The following is a 26,822-nucleotide window of genomic DNA, read 5'->3' on the forward strand; positions in this document are numbered from 1 at the left end:
ATCCCCACGAGGGCCGGGGCGCAGCCCAGCAACGCGGGCGCTCGGGGCCACTGAAAGCAAAATAACCGAGTCCACGTGGCCACCGCTCCGGGCTGCGCGGAGCCCTCGCCTTCCCGAGGCACCGGAGGAAACGGGAGATCTCGGCACTTTCCACGCAAATCCACGCCGCTTCCCAACACTTACGGTGTTGCTTTAAGCCTTCAGATTGCTCCGTCTTCCCCAAGCAGCTTTTCCTCTCCCCAGTTAAACCCCAGTCATCTTTCCCTTAAGGCCCCCAGGGCAGGTTTTCCAACTGCGCTTAAAAACGTCACCTTTGAGAGATGAAGTTTCCCGGGAGCCAAACACATTCGAGCTGCTCAACGTCCCAAAACGGAGCAGAAGCCCTCCCGAAAGCGCTTATCCTGCATAACCCACAGGTTATGTTTTTAGGAGGGAGCTTTTCGGGCTTTAAAGGGATGAGGATCCTCCCATGTTCCCTACCCGAAGTTGTCTCACCAGCCCTGGCCAGAAAAGGCACCATGAGCAGGGAGAAAACCCACAGGGTTTGGTCACAAAAAAAGCAATCGCGCTCCACCCATTTCCAGAAGAAACTGGCCCGGACAGCGGGGCGGCTACCGAAGGTGAGTCGCAAACGGGGGCGCTCGGGCCAATTTTTAGGAACAAAAAGGACAAATTTGAGCACGTGGGGAGGCATTTCGGCCCCTCAAGAGCACAGTGGTCTCCCTGCATCCTGTCTGAAATAAAATTACACCTTAGAGGCTCCTGCGGGAGGTGAGTCACGGCTCCCGGCCGCGCCACGGTGGATTTTGTACCCGGAGCCTTGGCCACCGTCTCGGCGGCGCTTTCGGCTTTCGCCCCCGCGCCGCGAACCGCTCGGTGGAAGCGATGAATCAACGGCGAAAACAGGCGCCCGCTTCCTCCTGCGCCGGAAAATCCGCCCCAAATTCAGCACCTGGGTCCGGCGCCGCGTCTCGGCGTTACCTTCGGGAGCCCGATGCCATCGGAGCGGGTCGAGGGGGATTGGGAAAGTCCCAAAGAGGCGGCACGGTCCCCGGTGCGGCCGGGCCACCCGGCTGGCGGTGGCCCACGTGACGGCGGCTCGCGGGCATGTGTGACAGGCGACACTTCCTCCGTGACGCCGGAGGTACCCGCAGCGGCTCCGCTCCCGCGCGGAGCGGGAGGAGGAAGAGGGAAGAAGAAGGGAAAACGGGAGAAAGAGGAAGAAAGAAAAAGAGGGAAAAAAAGGAAGCAACCGAGCAAGAATATGCAAAAAGCAAAAAAGCAGCGTGGTTGTTTCTGCCGTCATGGAATCAAAGCAGGACCAACTGTTGCCCAGGGGCGTCTCGGCCCCCCAAATCCTGCTCCTCCAGGCAGGAGTACGAGGATGCACCGCAGCCAAAACCACACGGATTGACCCCATTTCACCGCTAGAAAAGGGGGAACAACGGGGTTTTCCCTGAGTCACAGCCGGTCACACTGGCGAGTTTGTCATTCCGTTCCGCACGGGTGTAAATCCCAGCAAAGCAGCGGGATCTCGGAGCAGACTCGCGCCGAGCCACTGCTGTCACGACAACGCGCGGCCTCAGCGGGACACGTGCACCCCCGTTCCAACGGGGGCGGCGGCGGCGCTTCCCGGCGCTTCCCGACTTTCCCAGCCCGCGCGCTCCCACCTGGCCGGGGCGGCCGCTCCCGTCGCGACGTGACCGGGAACGCGGCGGCGGCGGCGGCGACACCGTTTTGCTCCCTCAGGGGCGCCGTAGCGGCCCCGCTTTGTCGCCGCTCACCCGGCCGCGGCTCCCGGTGGTGGCGGCGGCGGGCGCGGCCCCCGGGGCGCCCTCCCGGCCGGGGCGGGGCCGCCGCCGCCGCCACCTGCCGCCGCCGCCCCGGGCCACAGGTGCCGGCGGGGCCGCCCGCGCCGCCCTCGCGCCGCCCCCGCGCCGGGGCCGCGCCGCCCGCGCGGCGACGGGGGCCCGCAGGGGCCAGAAGGGGCCGGAGAGCGGCCGCGTGGGCAGCGACGGGGGCTATAGGGGCCATAGGGGGCTGACAGCGGGGATGTAGGGAGTGATGGGGACCTATAACGGCCACAGAGGGCTGACAGCGGGGACGTAGGGAGTGATGGAGACCTATAGAGGCCATAGGGAGCTGACAGCAGGGATGTAGGGAGTGATGGGGACCTATAACGGCCATAGGGGGCTGACAGCGGGGATATAGGGAGTGATGGAGACCTATAGAGGCTATAGAGGGCTGACAGCGGGGATATAGGGAGTGATGGGGACCTATAACGGCCATAGGGAGCTGACAGCGGGGATGTAGGGAGTGATGGAGACCTATAGAGGCTATAGAGGGCTGACAGCAGGGATGTAGGGAGTGATGGGGACCTATAACGGCCATAAGGGGCTGGCAGCGGGGATGTAGGGAGCGATGGGGACCTATAGGGGCCATAGGAGACTGACAGCGGGGATGTACAGAGTGATGGGGACCTATAACGGCCATAGGGGGCTGACAGCGGGGATGTAGGGAACGATGGGGACCTATAGGGGCTATAGAGGGCTGACAATGGGGATGTAGGGAGCCATGGGGACCTATAACAGCCATAGAGGGCTGACAGCAGGGATGTAGGGAGCCACGGGGACCTATGGGGCCATAGGGGGCTGACAGTGGGGATATAGGGAGCGATAGGGACCTATAGGGGCCATAGCGGGCTGACAGCGGGGATGTGGGGGGCGATGGGGACCTATAGAGGCCATAGAGGGCTGACAGCGGAGATGTAGGGAGTGATGGGGACCTATAATGGCCATAGAGGGCTGACAGCGGGGATATAGGGAGCCACGGGGACCTATAGGGGCCATAGGGACTGTACACTGGTGGTGTGGGAGTGACAGGAGCCTCTGAGGGCCATAGGACCCTGACACCAAGGATGCTGCTGGCAGCTGGGCTGGCCTATAGGGGCTATAGGGGCCTGGTGGGGGGTTGCTGGCAATAAGAGATGCCCGTAGGGACCATAGTGGCCTGAGCAGAGGTGCTGGGAGTCTATAGGGGCCAAGGCCGGAGCGCTGCCTCCTCACGCCTGGTTTTGACGCTAGATGGTGGTATCTCCATGGAGCCGCCGCTCCGCGCGGGAAGCTCCGCATCCCGGCCGGCTCTTCGGAGCTGCCTCCTGCACCGCGCGGAGGATGTGGGCGGTTTGGGTTGGGTCCAGGGGCAAAATGACCCTCCTTTGGGGCTCGGGGGATGTTATTTTGAACATTGGCCACCCTAAAAGGGGGTAACTCGGGTTGTGGAAGCCCAAATACCACCCAAATGCCTCCGTGTTGGGGCACTGATGAATCCCCAGAGAAAAGCAGGGGGAAACCGAGTCACGAAAAGGCACCTGCCCTCCCCAGCACAGGGTTAAGGACAGAGCCAAACTGCCACCAGGCCGTCCTCAGCCTCCAAAATAACCCCTTGGCTTTTCAGGCCCTGCTCGACACCCTCGGCCGCCTCGGATCCGCTGCTGCTTTATTTCCTGTGTCGGCGCCGTGCGGAGGTTGCGCTATTAACATAAAAACCGAAGGGAAATTCCCTGCCCCAGAGTTTTCTTTCGCTGAACTCTCGCAGTTGCGACTCGCCAGCCCCGCTGTTGCAGAGCAGCCGATCGGCCCGGGGAAGCAGAATCCCCTGCCAGAGTAAGTTTTTTCCCTTTGGAAAACTGAGCCCTTAGGGATCTTTGGGTTGCTGTCTGGGACAAAGTGGGAATGTTTTTCCTTTATTTCTTTTTGCCACATTAAGCCGGTTCTGAGCCCTTGGAGCTGAGGGATTTGTGACAACATGGCTGAAAGCAGGTCCTGCCCCGTGTCACCAGCGCTGGCCTGAGACGGCTCGGAGAAACCCCAGCATCCCATTTTCCAAGGATTTTTAATTTGCTCTTTCCTCCTTTAATTATAACTTGTGAAATATTTTTTCAGGTTACGGAGGAGATTAAAATCTCCAAGCTTGTCTTTGGAGATTGCCACAAAAACAACTTGTGGGGAGGATTAAGAGGCAGGGAGCTATTGAAAAAACAGCTTTAAGCGCCCTGGATCAATACAAATTCCTTGCTTGGGAATAAAAGCCCCCAAACACACACTCCATACTAATTAATAGGCACAGCTATATGTAACTCTCAGACAAAATATATCTTCTTAAGCTTTGATTTCACATTTTAGCAGTGGAGCCTGTTGCTTTGGAGGGTGGATCCTTGGGTTAAACTAGCAGAAAATAAATTTAAACTACGGTCCTGGCTTTTTTGGTGCTGTGAGAAGCACAGAAAACATCCTGCACTGGAAAGGAGCCTTATCTTTTTGTCAGAGGTTTCCTTTGTGCCAGCTTTTCTCCAGGTTGGTTGTGATTTCTGCCCTTCACCCACTCCAGGGACTCCCTGTCACCTTGAGTGTCATCGGCTTCATCGAGCACATTAGTAAAAACCCTTCATTACCAAGCTAGAGCTTGAATTTTCAGCGTGGAGCAGTCAAAAACATGGAAAATACGGCAGGAAGCGAAGATGATTTGCATATTTATGCTAATAGAGATGTGCAAACCTTTCAAATTAAAATATACTTTGCAGATGGCTTGCAGATTTACACCACGCTTTGGTTTTAGTTGTTATTTGTTCAGATGGTAGTAACTGGTGCACTATGGTAAAACTGGAAGGTTTCATCCACAATCTAGCTGCTAAAGCAAGATGAAATGTGCTGTGTCCGACACAGCGATATTTATCTTAGCAGGAAAAATATTTGCTTCAAGTGCATCATGTGGGCATGAGCTCCACTTCTACTTGCAGAATATTTTCGAAAGCAGGAAGAGCAGTTGGAGACTGAGCATCGCAAAGAAAAAAAAAAAAGGGAATTGTGCCCCCACGTTTGAATATCCTCTTTTTTTCTTTCTCCTGGGCAGCCGTGATGGAGATGGAAGAGGGGTTTGTCCGGCTCTGCGAGGAGGTTGCCCGGCTGCAGGAGCTGTGTGCCAAGCAGCGCAAACTCCTGCAGAAGCTGACGGCGAGGAAGGGCCCCGTCCTTGGTAAGGAGCCGCGTTGGGAAGCGCCCAGTGAACTCGTTCTGTGCTAAAACAGCAGATCCAGGGCGGCAGGAGGGATTTGAGCCTTTTCCCTCCTGTTGGCAAAGCGTTCGCTGCAGAAAGTGGAGGTAACGTGAAATATAGTTTGAGAGAGAAACGTGCTCTTAGTTGTGGCTCCTCTCAGCCTGCTTAGTCAGGCTTCACCTGCTCCATCAAATGCATAATAACGTGCACGTGGCTGTTCCGAGTCACATTAAAACCCCCAGAGAGGTTTTGCTGCTGTTTACCCGTTTCTGCCCTGGGGACTGCATGGAAGGAGCTTGGGGCAGATGGCCCTGATGTTGCTTGGAGCATTTTTGGAAAGCAGCAAAATCTGAGGGTGGCAACGGAGCCTCCATGGGCTAGAAACCATCCGGGGAAATCTTGAGCTCCGCAAAAAATCTCCATCCCCTGGCTGATCCCCTGGTCCAGGGGGTGGACATGCGGATCCCCTGCTGCAGCAGTATGTCCATCCCACGGGGTTTTACAAGTTTTTCCTGTTGTTAAATGGTGTTTTCTGTGGTGAGAAGGGATTTGCCCGGACTAACAGCTGCTGTGTGCTGCGTAAGCATCTCCTGGGCACCTTTACCCACCTTCCACCCCAGAAATAACTGCTCCCGCTTGCTTTCTTTTGAAGATATCCCCATGTCGCTGCCGATCCAGTGCACGGAGGACATGGTGACGGGGGAAGCGGGAAGACCCTTGGAAAACCGCCGGGAATGCTGCGAGGCCTCGATCTCCATCGCGCCTGGCCCCAGCTCTGCCCATCGGCTGGCGCAGCCCCCCGCTGCCCACGCGCTGCCCTCCCGCAACGTCCCGGATCCCTCCAGCACTGAGAGCGGGAATGGGAAAGCGGCCGTTGCTTTGGGCAGCTGCAGCCAGGTGGAGAGCAGCGAGGAGGGGGATTTGGAAACGTGGCTGAAAAATTATGGGGTGCTTCCTGCTGTGAAGGGCAGCAGGGGAGAAGCGAGGCCTTGCTGTGAGTTTGCGGCACCCGACCCGGAGGCCGTCGACTCCTTCCTGGACCTCTACGAAGCCCCACAAGAAGATGCACCTGGGGACACGGCTCCAGCGGCTGCGATTCCTGTTCCTGTAGAAATCCGAGGGCCCATGAAGGTAAACGGGGACAGGGATTTTTGGCTCTGACATTTAGGGAATCCTTCCCAGTGGAAGCATCATCTGTCACCCTTCAGTGTCCTCCTGGTTTCCACATCAATGCAAAAAAAGTAAGGAACCAGCGCAGAGTAGAGGCTTAGGGTTAGGAACTTGTGTCTCAAAATACCTCCAGGTACCCAACTTCCCAATTCCTGCAGCATTTAGCTGCGGAATAGCAATGGTTCTCTAGCTGCTGGTGTGCTTTTGGATAAACATTTCTCCCTTGATCCTTGCTGATTCCAAACTTTCTGAAGCTGTTGATTCAGTCTCTGGGATAAAATAATGCATTGGCCTGCTTTGGGTCTGTAAATGAACTTGTATTTCCCTTATTCTCCCTGCTTGTGTGCCACCAAACGGATGGTTCCTAAATGCATTCCAAAAATATCCTGCCTCAATCCTCATGCTAAACCTTCCCAAACTGTGTTTTGGATGGGTCACCACAGCCAGATCTCTGGTGAAGGTTCCTATAACACCAAGCCTGTTTCCTTTCACTCCTTTTCATTCCCAAATGAGACCCTTGAATGTTATTTCATGACTGTGATGGTGACATGTTCGTGGCGAAAGCTGTTGACTTTCGGCCTGAGCTATACTTAGAATCTGGTTTCATTTTAAGAAGAAGGAGGGGAAGAGAAGAAGAAGTGGAAGCTGCAGCTTGGCTGGCTTGTCAAGTCCTAATGTACTTTATCAGCACTTAAATGATAACGGCACAAAAGGAAATTACCAGTGCTCTCCTGAAAAGCACTTTTCTCATGTCCGGGCCTGGGTAGTGATTGTAGCCTCCAGGGAAAAGCGATGGGTGACAGGAGATGCTCAGGTGCCATGAAGCAAAAAGGTGGGGATGGAGAGTGGGGACGGAGGCACCCGAAATCCAACCGGGATGACAGCCCTTGGCAGCGGCCGGTTCGGAGACAGAGGGAGGCTGCGCTCGGTCAGGAGCTTCCGAAGGGGCTGCCCTTCCTGCTCATCCTGCTTTTCCTTGCAGACCTCCTGGACGCCGGCGTGGACGCTGGAGGAGAGCCTAGGACAAGGCGCCGCCTTCATCCCGGAGCCCACCCGGACTTGTGACTTTTGCCAGGCTGTTTTCCCCTCGGACACAGCAGCCCAAGAGGACTATTTGAAGCACCTCTTAGCCCATATGAAATAGGATTCCAGGTTTGCACTTGGAAATTTGTATATTTGCACCTCAGCTAACACCATGCGCTCAGGCTCTTCCGTCTAAGTCGGTTTTGCCCCAAACCTGATCCCTGTTGGATGGGGTGTGTTAGGGCTCCTGATGTGTCTCCATTTGCTGAACTTTATGGACATGGGACAGCACCAGGGTTTGGACATTGCAGGCCGAGCGGAGCCTTAGCTCCATGGGAAACAGAAAATCCCCCAAATTCTCCTAAATCGGGAAGAGTTGAAACAAGTCTTCCATGGAGAAATAAGGATATTTGAAAATACACTTTGCCTTTTTCCAAAACTGCAGAGATCTGGTGAGAGGGTGAGAGACTCGTGACGGTTTTTCACATCACTAGATCTGAACTGGCCTCAGGAGCAGAGCCCTGGCGTGACGAGTGCGAAATGCCGCCCGTTGGAGGGCAGGACGCTTCTCCCTCTCCTCAAAACCTCATTTCCCTGCTCATTAAAACCTCATCAGCTCCAGCTCAGCGGCTTGGGCCGGTTTACTGGATCCCACTCCGCGTGGGAGCAGGTTTGTCGGCGTCGGCTCGGTGTTTGCACAGCGGAAAGGAGCCCTTGGAGGAGCCCCGAGGGGCCACTGGGTTGATAGAACCATTGGATTTGGGGGACACAGCTTCTTTTCCTGGGGCAGGATCCTTTCCTGAGGGTTGAACCCTGCCAAGCAGCCGGTTGTTGGGCATCCCGCTCACCTGCAGGGCTTCATCTTGCCCAGGCTCCTAGGAGCAATTCATGGTGTGTGGATTCATGGTAAGACTGAAGTAGGATCATAGTTGTCCATAAAGAACCTATATAACTTAGCTGTTTTATGGCACTCGCCATCAGTAGATGTCCATGGCAAAGGGAGATGTCCTCAGAGCTGGGGATGCTGAAGCACAGAGCAGTGACGAGCTCCAAGTGGGGCCTTTTTGGAAAAAAAACACATCTCAGGACTTCATGTTCAGCAAGTAGCCGCTGAAATGTTGTTGCTGTCATGTATTAGGGAGCCCTTCCATTGAAGCAGTGGTCAAACTCTCCTTTGTTTCTCTGGATCAGCATCTCCAGCTAAGAAATTGCATCTTGAGCAGCACAGATAACAATAACGACCCCGTTCTCTTCCCAGAAATGTGGCAGCGTTCATGAATTTGCCGTAACCGCAGCAGAGATGATGGCAAACATGTGTGTTTCCTATGAATTTTGTAATTTTAGAAGGTCAAAGCGTGTTTTCTCGTGTCACGGTGCAACTTTTTGAATTGCAATTTGAATTTGCCTTGAACTTTCGGAACTTGCCTCTTGCAGACACCCGGTGTCATTCGGTAGCGCCGAGGAGCCGCGTTCCCAGCTCACGTTCCCAGCCGGAGCCGTGGATTTGTTTGGTATAAAATTGCAACTGGCACCCAGCAATCGCCGGAAGGAGAAAAGCAGCTCAGTCCATTCTGCTTTGCAAACAAACCCAGCAAATTGAATTTAAAAATTGCACGCGCTCATGGCTTTTTTGGAGCCAGACCCAGCCTGGCGGCGCCGGATCCAGCACAGCGGCCGTGTCACCCCGCTGAATCTTCACTCCTGGGGACTCAGCAGCCCAATTCCAGGCAAACTAACTTTATGCTTGGCCTTTTAAAATTTTATCACCAACCTTTGGTGTATTTTTAAATGTCATGTTGTAGAGTGCAATTAGTCACCCCTCTTCTAGCCAGATGGTCGGCAGTGACAGCGAAGCTGCTTTTTTTAATCCTGCATTTTCCATTGGCATGAACATGCCTCTGCTTCCCAAATAACCTTAAGTGCAGGGTAGTTGTCTCAACTGCAGCGAGTGGGCGGCCTGTTACTGTTTTTCCTCGGCTTGGGCTCCCTGGAGCAGAAGTGGGTGTCGTTTCTGCAAAGGCCGGAGTCGGATCATGGTCATTTCCAGGAAGGAGCAATAGGAAAAACGCGGATGGATGAAATGCATGGGTGAAACCTCCTTCTGTGCTTGCTCCGGAGGTCTCTGTGTGCTCCCTCCACTTGCATTTTGAGGGGGAACGTGAGCTCTGTGTTCAAACTCCAGCAAGTCCAAACCACTGCCCTTCTCCTTTGATCTAAATTCAGCAAAAATTAACTTTTCCGGGAAAACCGAGGCTTGAAAAAACTGGAGAAGCAACAACACTCTGGTTTCTGGGGGAAAAACAAGCCCCCAAATCAACTGGGCAACAGGTTTTGGTGGAAAATGTTGATATTTGAGGTTTTCTGCAGGCATTGCCGGCAGGTGCCCACCCGCTCCCTTATCGGGCGCTTTCCAAGGAGCCGAATTCGCATCACCATTCCCATAGGACGGAGACTGATGAGATTTTATACCCCTGATGGGAGAATAATGAAATATTTCAATTTCTCACAGCAAGAGCAAACCAAAGCTTCTGCAAGGGAAAAATGCCCCCCCTCAGTTACAGCTGTCCCCAATCTCTTGATGAATTCCAGGAATTTTCATGGCCCATAAGTGGAGCGGCGACCGTCTCCTCCCCGGCTGCGGGATGGACCCCTCTGCACCAAGAGGAAATTGCTCCCGGTCCCGTTAATTAATATTTTGCACTCTCTTTTCATCCTCTATTAACGGAGGTAACTGTGTTCTTTATCCCATTTCATTAGGAAATGAACTCGTGGAGTCCGAGATTGGCGCGTGCAGAAGCAGCCCCATGTTTGAGACCAATTTAATAACTTATTAAATATAATAATAAAAATAAAATATTGCCATTCAAAGAGGTTTTGCTCAAATTGTCCCACCCTGGTCTAGTTGTTCTGGGTGGGTTTTGGTGCCGTAAGACCCATCCGGCTCCGGGCGTTCCCAGCGTTTGCGACCGCTTGTGCGGAACGCTCATTGGGGGAGAATCCTCCATTTCTCCTTGCTTTTCCTGGTCCTTTTCTCTCCTGGCTGTTTTGGAGTCCCATGGAGCCGCCCGCCCTGTTTTCTCCTGGGTTTCTGGCTTCTTTTCTGATGTTAAAACCAAGGGATTTGGGCAATGGCTTTCAGGAAAGGGCAGAGGGAGCGGGATGGGGCCTGGGTGCTGCAGGGGCGCAGGGCTGGCACCCACGTTGGGGATGGGGAGGAGGAGGATGGAGGGGATGAAGGCAGGAGGGGATGCCGGAGGGATATGGGGGGAGGTGGAGGGACCACGGGGGGATGTTGAGGGGACCAGGGAGGGGGATGGAGGAAGGACGTGGGGGGGGGATGTTGGAGGGATGGGGGGGTCGGATACTGGGGGGGCCAGGGGGGGTGCTGGGGGTGTTGCTAGGGGATTTGGGGGGATTCTAGGGGGATTGGGGGGTGCTGGGGGGGCAGGAGGGGAGGCTGGAGGGGGAATTGGGGGTTATTTGGGTTATTTGGGGGGTGCTGGGGGGTTGGGGGGTCCTCGGGGCCCAGGAGGGGGTGCTGGAGGGTTGGGGGGGGTGCCATGGGGATTCGGGGATGCTGGGGGAATTGGGGGGTGCTGGGGGGGTTGGGGGATACTGGGGGGATTGGGGGGGTCCTGGGGGCCCAGGAGGGGGTGCTGAAGGGTTGGGGGGGATGCCGTGGGGATTGGGGGATGCTGGGGGAATTGGGGGGTGCTGGGGGGATTGGGGGATGCTGGGGGGCTTGGGGCTGATGCTGTGGGGATTGGGGGGTCCTGGGGCCCAGGAGGAGGTGCTGGAGGGATTGGGGTGGATGCTGGGGGAATTGGAGGGTGATGCCGTGGGGATTGGGGGATGCCGTGGGGATTGGGGGGTGCTGGAGGGTTGGGGGATGCTGGGGGGATTGGGGGGTCCTGGGGGCCCAGGAGGAGGTGCTGGAGCAGCCCCCCCCCCCACCCCACTCCCGGTCCCTCCCGGTCCCTCCCGGTCCCCGGCGGTGCCGGCGCCGCCTCCCGCCGCCCCCGCGCGGGGCTGGGCGGGGTCTGGCCCCGGCGCCGGTGGCTGCCGGAGCGGCGGCCGCTGCCCCCCCCCGCCGCGGGCGGCCGCGATGCCGGCGGGGAGCGGGGAGCCCGGCGGCCTCCTCAGCTACCAGGTGCGGGGGAGCTGCGCAACGGGGGGGACCGGGGCGGGGGGACGGACCGGGGGGGGTCGCCTCCCGGTGGCGCTGCAGGGACCCGAGCGCCGCGGGGCTGCAGGGACCCTCCGCGCTGTCACCTGGGGTGGGGGGGACACGCACCGGCCCCGGTGCCACGGACCCCCCCGCGATCCGGCACGGATGCTCCCAGCACCGGGGCGCAACCGGCAGCCCCCCCCGCCCGCCCCATCCCTTTCCGCATCTCCTCCTCGCCGTGCCGGGAAGGACGCGGATGCGCAGGGCCAGCATCCCCCGGCAGCTCCGCGTTATCCGGCCCCGAATTCCGGATTGCCGGGGAAGGGCGCAGAAATGTCCCCTGCTCCAGCCCAGCGCGCGGATGGAGGCAGCAGGGAGGAGAAATCCGTGTTTTGCCGAAGCGCCTTAGGGAAACGCAAGGTGCCGGGTGTCCTCGGCGCTCCGGGGTCTTTGTGCACCGGAGCGCTGGGATGCCGGGAGGTGCCGCGGATGGAGCCGTCCCGACGGCAGCGCGATGCCCTTAGCGTCAGTGGAGGTCACGGTGGCCCCGCGCGCTTGGGGCGCTCGATGCCGGACATCGGTGTGGGAAGGGACGGACGCGCTCCCAGGCGGATGCGACCCACAGAGCGCGCGGATGCGACCTGTTCCTGCCAGCCTGGGGGCTCCGGGGGTGTCTCCTATGCGGGAGCCTCCATTTTAAGCCTGCTGGCAGCAGGGAAGCACTGGAGCTCGAAACCCTGCTCGGCACAGACCGGAAAACCTCGGCATGGGATCCATAGTGTCGTCCTTATGGATGTCGGAGATGGAGCTGGGCCAAGCCAGGGGGATTCAGGGCTCCTCAGAGCTGCCCTGTGCTGGGACCCATCCGCTCGCTTCCCATCGGAACATGGGAAAATTAATTCCAGCTAAATCTGGGTGCAGGCACCAGCAGGTCCTTCCTTTAGGCACCCGCCTGCGGAGCAGCTCACGGTGACTTAGGGATGCCCTGGGGCAGGCCGGGATGCTCCAAGTGGGAAGGTACCAGGCTGGGCCATGGCCGCGTTCCCTCCTGTGTCTGTAACATGAAATAATAAACAGGCAGCGGGGATCCGAGCGGAGCTGCCGCCGGGATTTTATCCCATTAGCCCTCGGTGTCGCCTTCCCTGTCCGGCTCCGCTTACAGCCGGTGTCGCCTTTCCGGCCAAGCCGCGGCCGCTCAGCTCTGTGCCCGAGGGGAGGACGTTCCTTGGATTTGCAGCCTCGGAGGGATAGATTAGCTGAGGGTGCAAATAAAGCTGTGGCTGGAGGTGCCGGGGGCAGGAGGAGGGATGCAGGAGGAAGGATGCAGATTGAAGGATGCATTTCATGACATGCAGAGTTTAACTTTTCCGCCCCGTTTTGCCGTTGCGCCTCCAGCTCACGGTCGCATCCTGCTCCGGCCGAGCCGACGGTGGGAAATGCTCCCGTGCCGGTGCCTTTGCAACCTCTCTGCTCCTTTTTCCAGTCTCCTGCTTTGGGTACAGGTGTCCGGACCCAGCCCCTAAAGCGGTCCCCAGGACACGATGTAGTTGCATCCCGGCCATGTGCGGAGGGAAATGCAGTGATTTTCCCAGCGGTGCCATCAAGGGCAGCGTTTCCCAAGCTGTCCGACTTGGTGGTGGCTTTAAATAACTGCCTGGAACCACCAGACGAATTCTCGGATTCCGATAAAACCAAGCGCCGTTGGAATTAGGGGCCTACCGGGGGTTTCCACGAGCCCTCTCCACCGGGACTCCTGGCACGGGCCTGTCCCATGCCGGCTGGAGCCTCCTGGCTCCGCTGAGCCCATCCCATGCGGGAGCCGGAGGCTCATCCAGCCCGGACGGATGGCGAGGAGCCGGAGAGGGGCAGCGACAGCTCGGAGCCACTGCGGAGCCGGCAGGTAGTGCGGCTGCCGCCGCTTAAAGGCAGCGTTTTCCTGCTGGGACGTCCCAATCCCGGGATCTCTCCGGCTTTCCGAGCCCCAAGGTTGCCCTGCAGCTGGATTGAGCTCATACATGTAGCTTGCAGGTTGCGCTGGGGTTGAGTGGTGCTTGAGAGGGTTTTGGGAGAAGAATTGGCAGAATTGGGAGTTTTGGGCAGTCTCCAAGCTAACTGCTGCTTGAATTTGGTAGAAAAAAGCCCTTTGATTTCGCTGCTTTTGTCAGCATTTTGTACTCCTGAAAACTTCAGTTTTGGGGATCGGGCACAGAGCTTTGCTCGGAGTGTCGGTCGTCGTGACGGCGGCAGCAAACTCGCTGTCAAACCTGAATCCCGCTGATTGCAAACTCCCACCTCCGAGGCCGCCTTCGCGCCTTTGGTAAGGGACTAATTCAGAAGCGAATGGGAAATAACGAGCTTTGCATTAGTGCTGCCGTGAGGATCCCTTTGCTTAGGGGAGCAGGGGTTGCTTTTTTTCCCTGTTGCTCACGGCGCTCGCTCGCTCCCGGATTCCTCTTTTGTGCAAACTCTCTTCCTGGCCTGGGAAATAAATCCCAGCTTCTTGCAGTGACACTATTCCCAGCAGGGAAAGGCTTTGGTTCTCTCGCATTTGCTTTCCCAAAGGGAAAAATGATGCTTCCTGCAGAAGCCGCGCTTTGCCCAAGCCGCAGGCTGGCGCACGCGGGATTTTTGGGAGCCTCCGTGGCCATGTCCGGTGGCCAAGTGCCATCTAGTGAGTCCTGCAGGGATCTGCCAGCAGCCTCAGACCGCTGCAGCCAGCAGCTTGCTGGGCCAAAAAGTGTGGGATTTTATTTGTTTCCCCCCTAGTTTGCAAATCCTTCGCAAGATGGGAGAGGGAGGTCATTCCCGCTTGGAAACGCTCTGCTCACTTCTAGTTTGCTGCGTTAAAAAACCTTCTATGGCCAAAAATGGCCATCCCAGGGGCTGCTCTGTTTTGGTATGGAAAGAAAAGCCTCTTATTGTGAGGCTCCCTCCTACAAACCGAGGGAAGACACATGGAGCCGCGTTTCTCTGGGATTTGAGGGGTGCAGGGGGGATCCAGGCTGCTCTGTGTGGGCTTGCAAAGCCCTTTTTGAGCCCTGCACATCCCTCGCTTTTCCCTTTTTCCTCTTCGCTGAACAGAGACCCGATGAAGAGGCTGTTGTCGACCAGGGAGGAACGAGCAATGTCGTCAATATTCACTATGAGAAGGAAGAGCTGGAAGGTGAGTTCCCTGCAGCGATTTTCTCTAGTGTTGATGGAAATCCTGGAAAAGCTCGTATTCCCGCAGCACCCTATCCCTAAACCATCCCCTGCTATGCCACACGGAGCTGATGCTGCTGTTTTTGCAGGCCACCGGACCCTGTACGTGGGCGTGCGGATGCCCCTGGTGAGGCAGAGCCACCGGCACCACCGACCGCACGGTCAGAAACATCGGAAGCGGGAGCGGGTGAAGGGCTCGGCCCAAGCGGGCCACAGCTACCGCGGTGAGTGCCACCTCCCTGCACCCTGCGGATAGTTGGATGCCCAAGAGACCCTCCAGCCGAGGGCTTTTTAGTGCATTTAAATGCGTTTTAGATTGCTCTTCTTCCTTGGAGTGACCCAGGCTTAAGGTGTCTCCCAGGAGAGGAGCCAGCCCAAGTATTTGCAGCGGAGCTAAAGCGAATCCGATGTCCGTTTTGCACGGGAGCGTGACGCATTGAAGCGCCGCACGGTAACGGGATGGGGCTTTGCCTTCCTCCGCCAGATACCCCGTCCCAGCGGGTGCAGTTCATCCTCGGCACCGAGGAGGACGAGCAGCACGTGCCCCATGAGTTATTCACCGAGCTGGACGAGATCTGCGTGAAAGAGGGCGAGGACGCGGAGTGGAAGGAGACGGCCAGGTAAATCCAGGCTCCTGCCATCCCTCCGCTCCCAATTCATCATCCTGAGCAGCCCGGAGCGGGGCCGACGGCAGCCGCTCTCTATCTGCTGAAACGCTGCAGGTGGCTGAAGTTCGAGGAGGACGTGGAGGACGGCGGGGAGCGCTGGAGCAAGCCCTACGTGGCCACGCTTTCCTTGCACAGCCTCTTCGAGCTGCGAAGCTGCATCATCAACGGCACCGTGCTGCTGGACCTGCGCGCCAACAGCATCGAAGAGATCGCAGGTACGGCCGCGAGCGGACGGTCCCGTTAGCAGCGGCCGCGTTCGGCCTGCCCCCGTGCCGTGCATTCCCGTAGCTCCCAAATCCAACCCAAACGGCGCTGCCGATGTCTATTTTGCTTCGAGTCATGAGTTTTCTGGATTTCTGACCACACTCGCTTGGTTTGACTAATACGGGATCCTTCTGAAAGCAATTTGTGGGTCTGGAGAAGTGACTGGAGCATTTTCTCCATGCAAAGAGGAGCGCGACATAGAGCTTGAGAAGCTGCTCTTAGAAACGTGCAACCTGCAGAAGAGCTGAACTTCATTGGGCAAACTATATATTACAAACAATTCCCTTTTCTTGCTTTTTTGTTTTTCCTTATAGTCTAGGATTTAAGCATTGCAAACACAGAGTTCATCTGGCAGATGACCAAGGAATGTATTTCTGTGTGGAAGATAATTGAAGTTAATTGAAAAAGCAGCTTGGTAGAAATTATCTTTGACTGGCAGGTCTCCATGCAAGCCTTGCATGAGCTGGTGAAGTCAGCTCCATTCTTAGCACATTTCTCCCTAGGCTCTGCAAATTAAAGTCAATTGACCAAGGAAACTCAGGGAAACTCTGTGCTTATAATCTGGTTAAATCTGCAGTGAGGCCGGATTGGGCAAGAAAATTGTGTTATTTAGAAGGGGAAATGATTATATTAGCTGTGTGCTGAATAAGCACTTTGAAGAGGTGTTTTAGCAAAAGAGAATTCTTGTTGTCTTTGCAAAGGCTGGATTCTGTTAATGCTTCTGTCTAGACGAGGTCTCATTGGTGTTGAGCTATACTGGGCACTGCAGCCTTTTCCCTTGGGCTTTAGGGATCTGGAATTGGGGTTTTTCCACCCCAATCGGATACGTTTCTCCTCGCCCTCCCCAGATATGATCCTCGATCAGCAAGAACAGTCCAGCGAGTTTGACGAGCGCATGCGGATGAGAGTGCGGGAAGCCCTTCTGAAGAAGCATCACCATCAGAACGAGAAGAAGAGAAACAACCTCCTCCCCATCGTCCGCTCCTTCGCCGACGTGAACAAGAGGCAGGCGGATCTGCACCTCCCCGACAAACCGGGTGCGGGTTTCTGCACAGTTTCGGGACCCATAGGCTTAGAAAAAGGCTCCCAATTGCTTGACTTTATCTTTCTTACTCTCTTTCCTTTCCCCATCAGCCCAAACACTGTCTCTCCATCAACCTCCTGCCACCGTGGAAGCTAAAAATGGGACAAACAGCGAGACCAGCCCAATGGATTTAAGCAAGGTGACATGCATGCAGCTTACTTGCTCCTTTAGGGCCAGATGGGAAAGTTGGCTGCAGACAACACTGCAGGCAACCAAGGGCTTTAATTTGGGGGTAATTCCCTGAAAATTGCATATTGTGGCCAGGCGGAGCTGCACTTCATGAAGAAAATTCCCACCGGGGCTGAAGCGTCAAACGTTCTTGTAGGAGAGCTGGATTTCCTTCGCCGGCCCATCGTGGCGTTTGCACGGCTGAATCCGGCTGTTCTGCTCTCCGGCATGACGGAAGTTCCCATCCCAACAAGGTCAGAATAAGAAACAAGCTTTGTTATTTAGGAAAGAAAAAAAGTCAAGTTGCAGATGTTCATTTGGCTTCCCAAGGAGATGAGGCCAATGTGAGTGAGTCCGTGTTTCTCCCACCCCTCTCTCCTCATCTTCATTTCTGTCTTCGCCACTGTCGTTTTTAAATCTATTAGCTGATTTCAACCAAAGTTGGCTCAACAATAAATTTCTCAAGGACTATCAGTTTTGATGAATTTCATGAAAAGCAAATGGCCAAGACAACCAAAAATCCCCACTAGTCATCCCATTTGCAAGAGGCAGTGGAGGGCAAATGCCACCCTTACTAGAGCTCAGAAGAACCTTATGTGACACCTCTCCTGAGACACGCTTTGGGCTGGGAGCTCCTGTGTGTTTTCTGGGTGCTTTTTAAGCAAGGGGATGTTCTTCTCTCTCGTTTTGTTTCTTTTTTCTTGCCCAGGTTCCTGTTTGTTTTGCTCGGACCAGAAGGAAAAGCTCATCAATACCATGAGATTGGCAGGTCCATGGCTACACTCATGACAGATGAGGTGTGATGAGATGCGTGAGATCCCTACGGGTCTTTTTGGCTTTCTCCATCTAAACCACCTCTTTCTGCCTCCATAGTAGTGAGGAAACACATTGGCTTTAGTTATTGCCACCCGCTTTCCAAATAATCCATCCCTCATTGACCCCCTGCAAAGCAACTGTTGGGATTCATGTCATTCCCAAATGCCAGAGGCTGAAATCCCATCCCAAGCCTTGGCAGCCTGGGTGCATCCTGCAGCTCATCCTTATCACTGGGGCTCCCCAATCTCCCGATGTCCTTGGGATGGCATTACCATGGCCAGCAAAACCCTTCATCCTTGAGCAAAAGGCTCTGGTGTGTCATGGGGGAAGAGCCTTATGGAGGAGATGACCACGGATGCCACAATGCACTGTTTTTTTTTCCTTGGAGGAAAATTTCCAGGAAGTTCAAGTGCTTTTTGCTTTTTTTTTTTTTAATATACTTTTATTCACCCAAATGCTCATTGCACTGTTAGGAAACTGAAACGCGTTGCTTTCTCATGGGTTCAGGTCTCCTCCTATCTGCAGGTTTTCCACGATGTTGCCTATAAAGCCAAGGACCGCAGTGACCTCGTGGCTGGCATCGATGAGTTCCTAGACCAGGTCACAGTCCTGCCGCCTGGAGAGTGGGATCCATCGATCAGAATCGAGCCCCCGAAGAACGTCCCTTCGCAGGTAGATTCCGTCTTTTTTCCCATTGGTACCTGAGCCACGTTGGCACCAGGAGTTTTAGTGCAAAGTAAACACCAAAATACAAACAGGTCAAATATCCAGATCAGAAGCAAAACAAACTAGAGTTAAAATATGTATCTTTACCTTATTTCCACATCACCAGAAAAAAAGGAAGACGCCAGGAGCCCTTGATGACACCGATGGTCATAGTGAACCTGAAAAACACAGTGGTCCTGAGCTACAGAGGACAGGAAGGTGCAAACTTCAAGGGTTACTTTTTCTGCCTCCTAAAACCTGAGCATGTAGCTTAGAGCAGGTGTCTTGAATTGGTTGGTTGGTTGGTTGGTTGGTTGGTTGAGTTGCACATTAACAAGTTGGCCCATCTGGACCAGGTGGCAGGGGAAGATGTAAGACCCAGGCGTTGCTGCACACAGGTTTTCTTGATTTGGGGTGCAAGAAGGTGTTTAAATTCCTCCCAGGGCAGCTGGGCTGCTTTTTTAAGCAAAGGACTTTCCAAGTAAGAGAGGGTTGGGTATTAAGTCACGTCTCTGTTTGCTGAGTCCTCCTGTTCCTCCCTTTTTCCCCATGCCTTGTTTTTTTCTTGGATGTAAAATAAGGAGGAGGATGCTTCATAGGCTTGAAAGTTGCTCTGTTTTGGGGATTCCTCTTTTTTGGGCTTGTAAAAAGAGCACCTTGCCGTTGTCCTCTTTCATTTTTATTTCTTCCCCTCTAGGCTTTTTGGAGGTTTGATCCTGGATGTGAAACGAAAAGCCCCCTGGTTCTGGAGTGACTTTCGGGACGGTCTGAGCCTGCAATGTCTGGCGTCCTTCCTCTTCCTCTACTGCGCCTGCATGTCCCCCGTCATCACCTTCGGCGGGCTGCTGGGGGAGGCGACCAAAGGGCACATAGTGAGAGCGACTCCTCTGCCCGGAGCTCCCAAATAAAAATACTAAAATAAAAACACTAATTTGGTTGTCCCGAATTAGCTCGGTGCTTCATCCGTGTCATTCCCATGGATGGAGCTGGTTGTTCCTGCTCGGTGTCTGCTCACTGCGGCCTCTGTTCCTCCGCAGAGCGCGATGGAGTCGCTGCTGGGAGCATCCATGACCGGAGTGATGTATTCGCTGTTTGCTGGCCAGCCTCTCACCATCCTCGGGAGCACCGGCCCCGTCCTGGTGTTTGAAAAGATCCTCTACAAGTTCTGCAAGTAAGGCTGGGGGGCTGGCTGAGCAGGGTGCTGTGCCTGGGCACTGCAAGAGCCTTGAAAATAAGGGAATATCACAGAAAAGAGGCTTTTCCCTTTTTTTCCCCTCTCCCCTTAGAGGCAATTGTAGGATTTAAGTTGTCCCTCTGTTATGCGTTTGAATGCTACTGCTTTAGTAAGTGATGGCGTGGAAGTAGTTGGTTCCCTAAGGATGGGAGGGCAGCACAGTTTCTTGACTATCTGTGTTATTGTAATGGCTCCAGTATGTGATACAGCCTGAATAACGATCCCGTTGTGATTAAAACTATTCCTGTGTTTAAGCCCTGCTGGGTTTGTAGCCAGGCACCGGGCTCATGTGCATGTGTGACATCTTGCACAACCCGACCTCAGCGAGCCTCGGAGGCGTTAACGCAGCATAATTATTAAATACTGCTAATTACGTAATTAGCCTCCCCTCTTCTCGGCCCACACCCTGCGCCGCAGCCCCGGGGCTGGCTGTGGCACATGGAAACCGGCTTCGTTGTCCTGAGCTTCGATGCGCTCCTAAATTCCTTCCAAGCCTTGGTGTCTCCTGCTGCGTTTGACACCCTCGGTGCTGTTCTCGCAGGGACTACGGGCTCTCCTATCTCTCCCTGAGGGCCTGCATTGGGCTGTGGACCGCCTTCCTCTGCGTGGTCCTCGTGGCCACCGACGCCAGCTGCTTGGTGTGCTACATCACCCGCTTCACCGAAGAGGCCTTCGCCGCCCTCATCTGCATCATCTTCATCTATGAGGCTCTAGAGAAGCTGTTTTGGCTGGGGGAGGCCTACCCCATCCACGTGGACAGCAAGCTTGACCTTCTGACCATCTACTAGTGAGTTCTTGGGTTTTCTCCCCTAAGATGCTGCTGCCTTTTGATTAGAGATCAGAGCTACCGTGTTGTTGCCTTTTCCTTATCCCTCTCCTGCCTTCTTTCCTCCCAGCTGTAAATGTGAAGCCCCAGCCCATCCTACCAATGAGACCCTGCTCTTCTGGGAGAGCAACAAGATCAACGCATCTTCGATTGCTTGGGAAAACCTCACAGTGTCTGTAAGTGCCACGAGCAAGCTGTTTTCCTTGCAATGCAGCCATGGGGTTAACATATTTCTGCAGCACTTTTGTACCAGATTAACAACTGTGGAAAAACTCGGAGCCCTTAAGGTGCTGGTATATCTCAAAGTGTGCTGATGCTGCTGTGATAAATCAAGATGAAGTGGTGGAAGTTGGAGGACCTGCGTTTATGCCTTCACTAATTGGTTTCCTTTATTAATTCCTAATAAACGTGCGTCCCTGGCTCTTATTCAGCAGCGTCTGTAAGAACATGCGTAACTCTGCACGTATGAGCAGCCACTGGGGTGGTTGTTGCTGGTTGCAGAGCCTGTGTGTAGGATGCAAGAATTTTATGGGCATCCTCATCCTGTCTTGCCCAGGTCCTGTGAGGCCTTCCCTGGGAAGGGACAAGTTGTCCCTTCTCTGTTCCTACCCCTGTTATCTTAGTTATCCTTCCTTGTTCCCTCTGCATTTTTTCCCTAAGAGTTTCCAGCATCCTCAGCTGGATGCTTCCTTCTCCCGTGGTGTCTTCTCTGGCCATGGTCACCTGCTTTTCGAATGGTTGAACATCCGTGGATGTGCCATGGGTCTATGGCATGATGTCCTGATGTGGCTGGCCTGTCCACGCCGCTCTGCCAAGTCTCATGTGCTGCATGTTCAACTTGTTCAGCTGCTACTGCTCAGCAAGTAGAAACCTCAGGCAGTAGCAATGGGTCCCTTGGATCTGGGACCATGATCCTTAGAAAACTCTTAGGAGTCCAAGCTTTCCTTGCCACTCATGCTTTGCTGTTGTGTCCTGACATTCTGTTTCTCCAGGAATGTCGGCATTTGCATGGAGAATTTCATGGACCTGCCTGCGGACACGATGGTCCCTACACACCCAATGTCCTCTTCTGGTCCTGCATCCTGTTCTTCTCCACCTTTGTCCTGTCGGGCTCGTTGAAGACCTTTAAAACCAGCCGCTATTTCCCAACCAGAGTAGGTAGACAACAGTGGCAAGGAACAGTCCTTTACTCGACTGCAACACGAACTAGTGCTTGCCACCACTTGCCTGGAGGTCCTTAATGGAGAAGCCTTTAAAAGGCCAAGTTCTCCATCAGCTTGGATGTCTCAAACTCATTTCCACAAGTGCAGAGTCATTATAACATTTCTCATCTGCCTTGCAACATGCCCCAGGGGGGATTTCTTGCTCAGGGTGCTGGGCAGTAGAAAATCGGGTCCTCTAGAGTTCTCTTCACTCCTCACTTGAGCACTTGACTTAGATGCTCAAGGGGAAAGTCGAAAGAAATGTGAGGTTTGTAGAAAAAGTCTGTATTTCTTATTTACAGGGAACAAACAATGCCATGGTGCCTTATTCCCTTTTTACATGTGAGTGTGGATGTTGTGGCAGTTTTCTTAAGATCTGAATTAGAGCCACAACTTGACCACCCCATTAAACTGTTTGTTTTTTCTGTCTGAAGGTCTTGCAGGGGGAAATACAGCAGCAGTATCTAATCGAGGGATTTGGCTGTCCTCAGAGCGGTGGGATTTTGTTGACCAGCCTTGACTTTGTGTCCCCTGCTTCTTCTGCCTAACTCTGTGACAGTGTTTGCAATTCCTTTCAGCTCAGGTTTCTCGCCTCAGGTACGATCCACCATAAGTGACTTTGCTGTTTTCTTCACCATCGTCATCATGGTGATTATCGACTTCCTGATCGGGGTCCCATCGCCCAAGCTTCAAGTTCCCCATATGTTCAAGGTAATTGAGTGCTTTGGGACAGAGCTGCAGGGGAAGGTGATGGTGGCCAGCAAGGTGGCCGAGCAGGAGGCAACACTGCTGTCCGTGCTTTGTCACAGCCCACCAGAGATGACCGTGGGTGGCTCATCAACCCCATAGGACCCAACCCTTGGTGGACGGTGTTGGCAGCGGTCATCCCTGCTCTGCTCTGCACCATCTTGGTCTTCATGGACCAACAGATCACTGCTGTCATTGTGAACAGGAAGGAGCACAAGCTTCAGGTAAGGGGGCTGCTCTGCAGTGACTCCTTCCCCAGCCTTCCCCTGGCTGCTGATTCCAGGAGAAACAGCTATTTCCAGGGCTTAGCCAAAGTATCCATTTGGGACGGTGTTGATCTGCTCTGTGGGATGCTCTCCAAGGTCATTTATGTTGCAACAAACTGCAGAGGACTCACATGAGCAGTCTTTGAGAGCAGCAAACTGATCTTAAAGCAATATAGAAGAGATTTTTTTGTTCTCAAATGTCAGCATCAGCTAGGGGAACGAATCATTTTGCCACGCTGCTGTGGAAAACAGTCTTTTCTTACTTGGAATTAGTGGAAACTTTATGAATTAAAAATAAAACAGGACTTTTTTTTTTTCTTTTTAAGTAGGACTTGCATAAAAAAGCCCCAAATCCACTTTGAGCTCTTGCCAGGCTTTCACAAGAGGTGCTTGCACAAAGCCTAGCTGTTCTTTTCCTTTTTTTCCTTTTATTTTGCCAAAAGTTGGCTTGAGTTGGGCTTGAGCTGTGTTGTGGGATGTTGCGCCTGTCTTTGCTCCCCGCAGAAAGGATGTGGGTACCACCTGGACCTTCTCATGGTGGCCGTGATGCTCGGCGTGTGCTCCGTGATGGGACTGCCGTGGTTCGTGGCTGCGACCGTCCTCTCCATCACCCACGTGAACAGCCTCAAGTTGGAGTCTGGCTCCTCAGCGCCAGGAGAACAACCCAGGTTTCTGGGCATACAAGAGCAGAGAGTCACCGGCTTGATGATATTTGTGCTCATGGGTTGTTCCGTCTTCTTGACTGGTGTATTAAAGGTAAGGGGATGCAAAACCTTCTAACTACTCCCTTTGCTTCAGGGCTGAATAACTGTGGGGCACAAGAGGATGCAACCCCAAACCTCAGGTCTGGATGCACGGTTAGATTCTGACCTCAATTATGTTTTCTAGCCCTCGATTTGGTGCGCTGGAGGGAAGCGAGCGACACAGATGCTCCATTCTTCGTGTGCCTTTCAAGCCCATCTGTGTTTATGGGCTACAATCAAGTGTATTCAGACCACCGCGTCTGTTCTTTTTCAAACAAGCAGCAGTTTATCGGTTATAATTTACTCCCAAAATGCCTCGGAACAACCATTTCTGGTAGTTAAATACATTGCAATAATTCCCAAGGGCTTTCTTGCACGTTTTTCCCACAGAAGTAATTTCATCTCCAGGCTAAAAAGAAACACTTTGTGTTGCTGCAGGAATGCATAGAAATGGCTTTTCTACTGCCACGGAATGTGGTGTACCTGGATTATGTTAGAACACTGATGAAACTAAGCCTTTTCCTCTCTATTTTCTGGAAAATAGAAGCATTCTGATGAAACTTAACCCAAAGGTAGAAGTATGCAATGAGACTTTTATTTTCTAAATGCTTTCATTTTCTTTGCAGTTCATACCGATGCCTGTGCTCTATGGGGTCTTTCTCTACATGGGTGTATCATCGCTCCGAGGAATTCAGGTCTGGGCTTTTATAGCACACGGCATGTCGGCTCCCTGCTGTTTAATCTCAGAAGCATGAAGTCTTCTGATCAGTGACTTGGGAAAAGCCTCTGAGGGCAAACAATGAAAAATAAGTGGTACAAGAATGAAATATGGGGCTTCTTGGGTGGTTGGGAGGGTAGGTTCAGCTCTCTCTGCTTCAGGCAGCGAGGGCTTGTCAAGACCTTCTGTGTCCTGCCCCAAGGGGGTAACATCTCCCTGTGATCTTGCAGTTCTTTGATCGCTTGAAGCTCTTTGGGATGCCGGAGAAACACCAGCCGGATTTCATCTACCTGCGACACGTCCCCTTGCGCAAAGTGCATCTCTTCACCCTGATCCAGCTCACCTGCCTCGTTCTGCTCTGGATCATCAAAGCGTCCCCCGCGGCCATCGTCTTCCCCATGATGGTGAGAGCTGGCACCTGACAGCAGCGCCTTTGCGGAGCCAGAGCCCTCGCATCCGAGCGAAACGCAACCCTTTTGCTGGCCTAACTGCATCTCTTTTGTTTGGGAAGGTTTTGGCTCTCGTCTTTGTGCGGAAGGTCATGGATTTCTGCTTCTCGAAGCGGGAGCTCAGTTGGCTGGACGACCTTATGCCAGAAAGCAAGAAGAAGAAACTGGACGATGCCAAAAACGAAGCCAAAGAAGAAGAGGTGACATTTGCAGAGAGCTCAAAGCTACACGTCTCCCTGGGCCTATGAGCCTGCCTGTTACAGAGTTTTGACTTTTGTCCCTTTTTGTTGCAGGAGTCTCAGAAGATGATGGAAGCTGCTGCAGCAAATTCAGTCCAGCTGAAGCTGGGCAAAACCAGCTACTCGGGTGTCTCAAAGCAAGATAATGACAGGTAAAACTGTGCTGAGTGCCAGGACACCCCCAGCTCGATGTGAAAGTGAAGTTTAACCCTTTCCCTTAATTTAATGACTCCCAGAACATGCATCATCCCAGCTACACAGCACGCAGGGGTCCAAACACTTAGAAATGGGGAGCTCAAGCATGTGTCTGCCAGTAGCAGCGGCTTGGGAACGTGGTTTGAGATGCTAGATGCCTGCAAGACCCTTTGCACAGCTGGTTCTCAGCAGCTTGGTCCCTAAAACTTGTGATCCAGTAAATCTATGTGTTGTGCTACATTCCATGAGCTGCACTGCTCTGTTCTCTGCGGCCGCTCCTCTGTGCACCGACTGGCATGTGCTAATGCCCTTGGCATCGGTTAGGCACTTCCTACCTGAAATATTTATTGCAGGGTTGATCCTTCTGAAATTAACATCTCGGATGAAATGCCTAAAACAACTGTATGGAAAGCTCTCACCATGAACTCAGAAAAGCTCTAAATCCAAGGAGGGAAAAGGTAAAAACGATAGCGTGACTGGCGTTGTTAATGTGGCTGTGCCCTCTCTGCCGTAGCCTCCTCTAATTCATGCTCTGTGTCTGTTTCTTTCTCAGTTTTCCTAATTAGAGGTTCTGTCTTTGAAGGAGAGGAATGAGAAATGACTCAGGGATGAGCCACCACGAAGGCACGGGCAGAAACGGCTCCTTCGAGCGGAGGAGAAGGACAGCGAGTGAGCAAAGCCCTCCCTGGTACTCGCTTCAGTCCAATAGCTGGATTCATATTAAAGCCATTCAGACATTTTCAATTATCTCTGTGCTTTGGGCATTCGGTGTCTTCAGGCCAGCGAAGTGAGGTGCACATCGCAGTTGAGAGTTCGGTGTTGTTAAGCCTCTGTGTGTGTGTGTTGCGGTTTTGTAGTGGTAGAGGAACTGCTACCGCTTAATCATCCAGTGCTCTTGGATTTTTTTTATATCTGATTCCCCCCCTCTGCCTCTTTCCCTTTTTCCAAATATAAACTCTGAATGTACGAAACCATTTTCTGTTATATTTGATGCATTCTCTGTTTTTCCTTTGTCCCTAGCAGGTTGTTGCCCCGGTTTGGGGTTGTTTGCATTCCCTCGTGGTGCGGGAGGGGTTGTGTCTGTACCGTTGGGTTGTGCTAGAGAAGACGCTTTGCTGCTGTGCTCTGGTTTTGGATCTTTTCTGTTTTCTCTGGCCCAACAAAGTGCTCAAGTGCTGTGTTCTTCCCCCTGGCTTTAAAGTGAATATAAAGGATCGCGTTGCAGATTCCCTGTGTGATCATACGAGGGACAAGGTGAGACCTGCTGCGGGGGGACACCAGGTCCCCACTGGATGTGGCTTTGTGGACACTGCATGTCCGATGCCACCTCCTCTGTGGGGACCCCTCTGTCACCAGGGGCTCTCAGGGTGGTTCTTTTCCCCCGGTCCTTCCAAAAAGCATCTTCTCTCCCAGCATAGGAAGAACCAGGAGAAAGGAGGGAAGCTGTTCCCTCTTTCCCCGTGGCACTTGCCTGGGGCCCTCCTGCAACTCCCTGGCAAAGGGAGGGTAAAAAAGGTTTCCCCATCCTATTCTGGAGCTCCAGCCTGCTTGGGGAGCAAAATAATGCTCAAAAGCTGCTTTTACCAGGGCAGTTTTGCAAAGCACCATCAGAGGGGAGGTGGCATAAGCTGTAAATAAGGGAGAAGGTGGTAAATGCTGGTTTATGTTGATGCTGTGATGCTGGAGCCCCTCCAAGCCCTCTCCCTCCTCCAGCTGATTAAGGCCTGGATAAGGAGCTTCCCGCACCTATGGGCTCGGAGCCTGGTTTACATCTGCACAAGGGGGCTGCAATGCTGCTTTTGGACCCATTTTGGGTCTCCGGATGCTGTTGGAGAGGGATATTCTCCTCCCGTGTGGAGCCCTAATCTGGGGGATGTTTTA

At 53.8% G+C, this 26,822-nt stretch overlaps 2 protein-coding genes across 2 annotated transcripts; both read left to right on the forward strand.

Annotated features, from left to right (window-relative positions):
- The first annotated feature begins 4,914 nt into the window (after nucleotides 1–4,914).
- LOC148593715 (uncharacterized) lies at nucleotides 4,915–7,406 on the forward strand. Its single transcript, XM_088529751.1, has 3 exons — nucleotides 4,915–5,034; nucleotides 5,708–6,186; nucleotides 7,208–7,406. The coding sequence occupies exons 1-3, from the start codon at nucleotides 4,917–4,919 to the stop codon at nucleotides 7,367–7,369; spliced, it is 759 nt and encodes a 252-aa protein (XP_088385877.1). The 5' UTR covers nucleotides 4,915–4,916; the 3' UTR covers nucleotides 7,370–7,406.
- A 3,900-nt stretch (nucleotides 7,407–11,306) lies between these two features.
- SLC4A8 (solute carrier family 4 member 8) lies at nucleotides 11,307–25,384 on the forward strand. Its single transcript, XM_088529770.1, has 24 exons — nucleotides 11,307–11,398; nucleotides 14,498–14,579; nucleotides 14,707–14,841; nucleotides 15,102–15,237; nucleotides 15,340–15,500; nucleotides 16,398–16,586; nucleotides 16,684–16,772; nucleotides 16,898–17,055; nucleotides 17,511–17,598; nucleotides 18,143–18,289; nucleotides 18,450–18,541; nucleotides 19,020–19,194; nucleotides 19,360–19,493; nucleotides 20,098–20,343; nucleotides 20,453–20,558; nucleotides 21,375–21,536; nucleotides 22,182–22,295; nucleotides 22,394–22,555; nucleotides 23,102–23,353; nucleotides 23,967–24,035; nucleotides 24,289–24,462; nucleotides 24,570–24,707; nucleotides 24,801–24,898; nucleotides 25,295–25,384. Exons 1-24 carry the CDS (start codon nucleotides 11,354–11,356, stop codon nucleotides 25,380–25,382), a joined length of 3,240 nt encoding a protein of 1,079 aa, XP_088385896.1. The 5' UTR covers nucleotides 11,307–11,353; the 3' UTR covers nucleotides 25,383–25,384.
- Nucleotides 25,385–26,822: the final 1,438 nt, after the last annotated feature.

This window comes from Tinamus guttatus, unplaced genomic scaffold (assembly GCF_059628265.1).
Source record: "Tinamus guttatus ecotype Peru unplaced genomic scaffold, ASM5962826v1 Tinamus_guttatus_pri_ptg000344l, whole genome shotgun sequence".
Classification (NCBI taxonomy): domain Eukaryota; kingdom Metazoa; phylum Chordata; class Aves; order Tinamiformes; family Tinamidae; genus Tinamus; species Tinamus guttatus.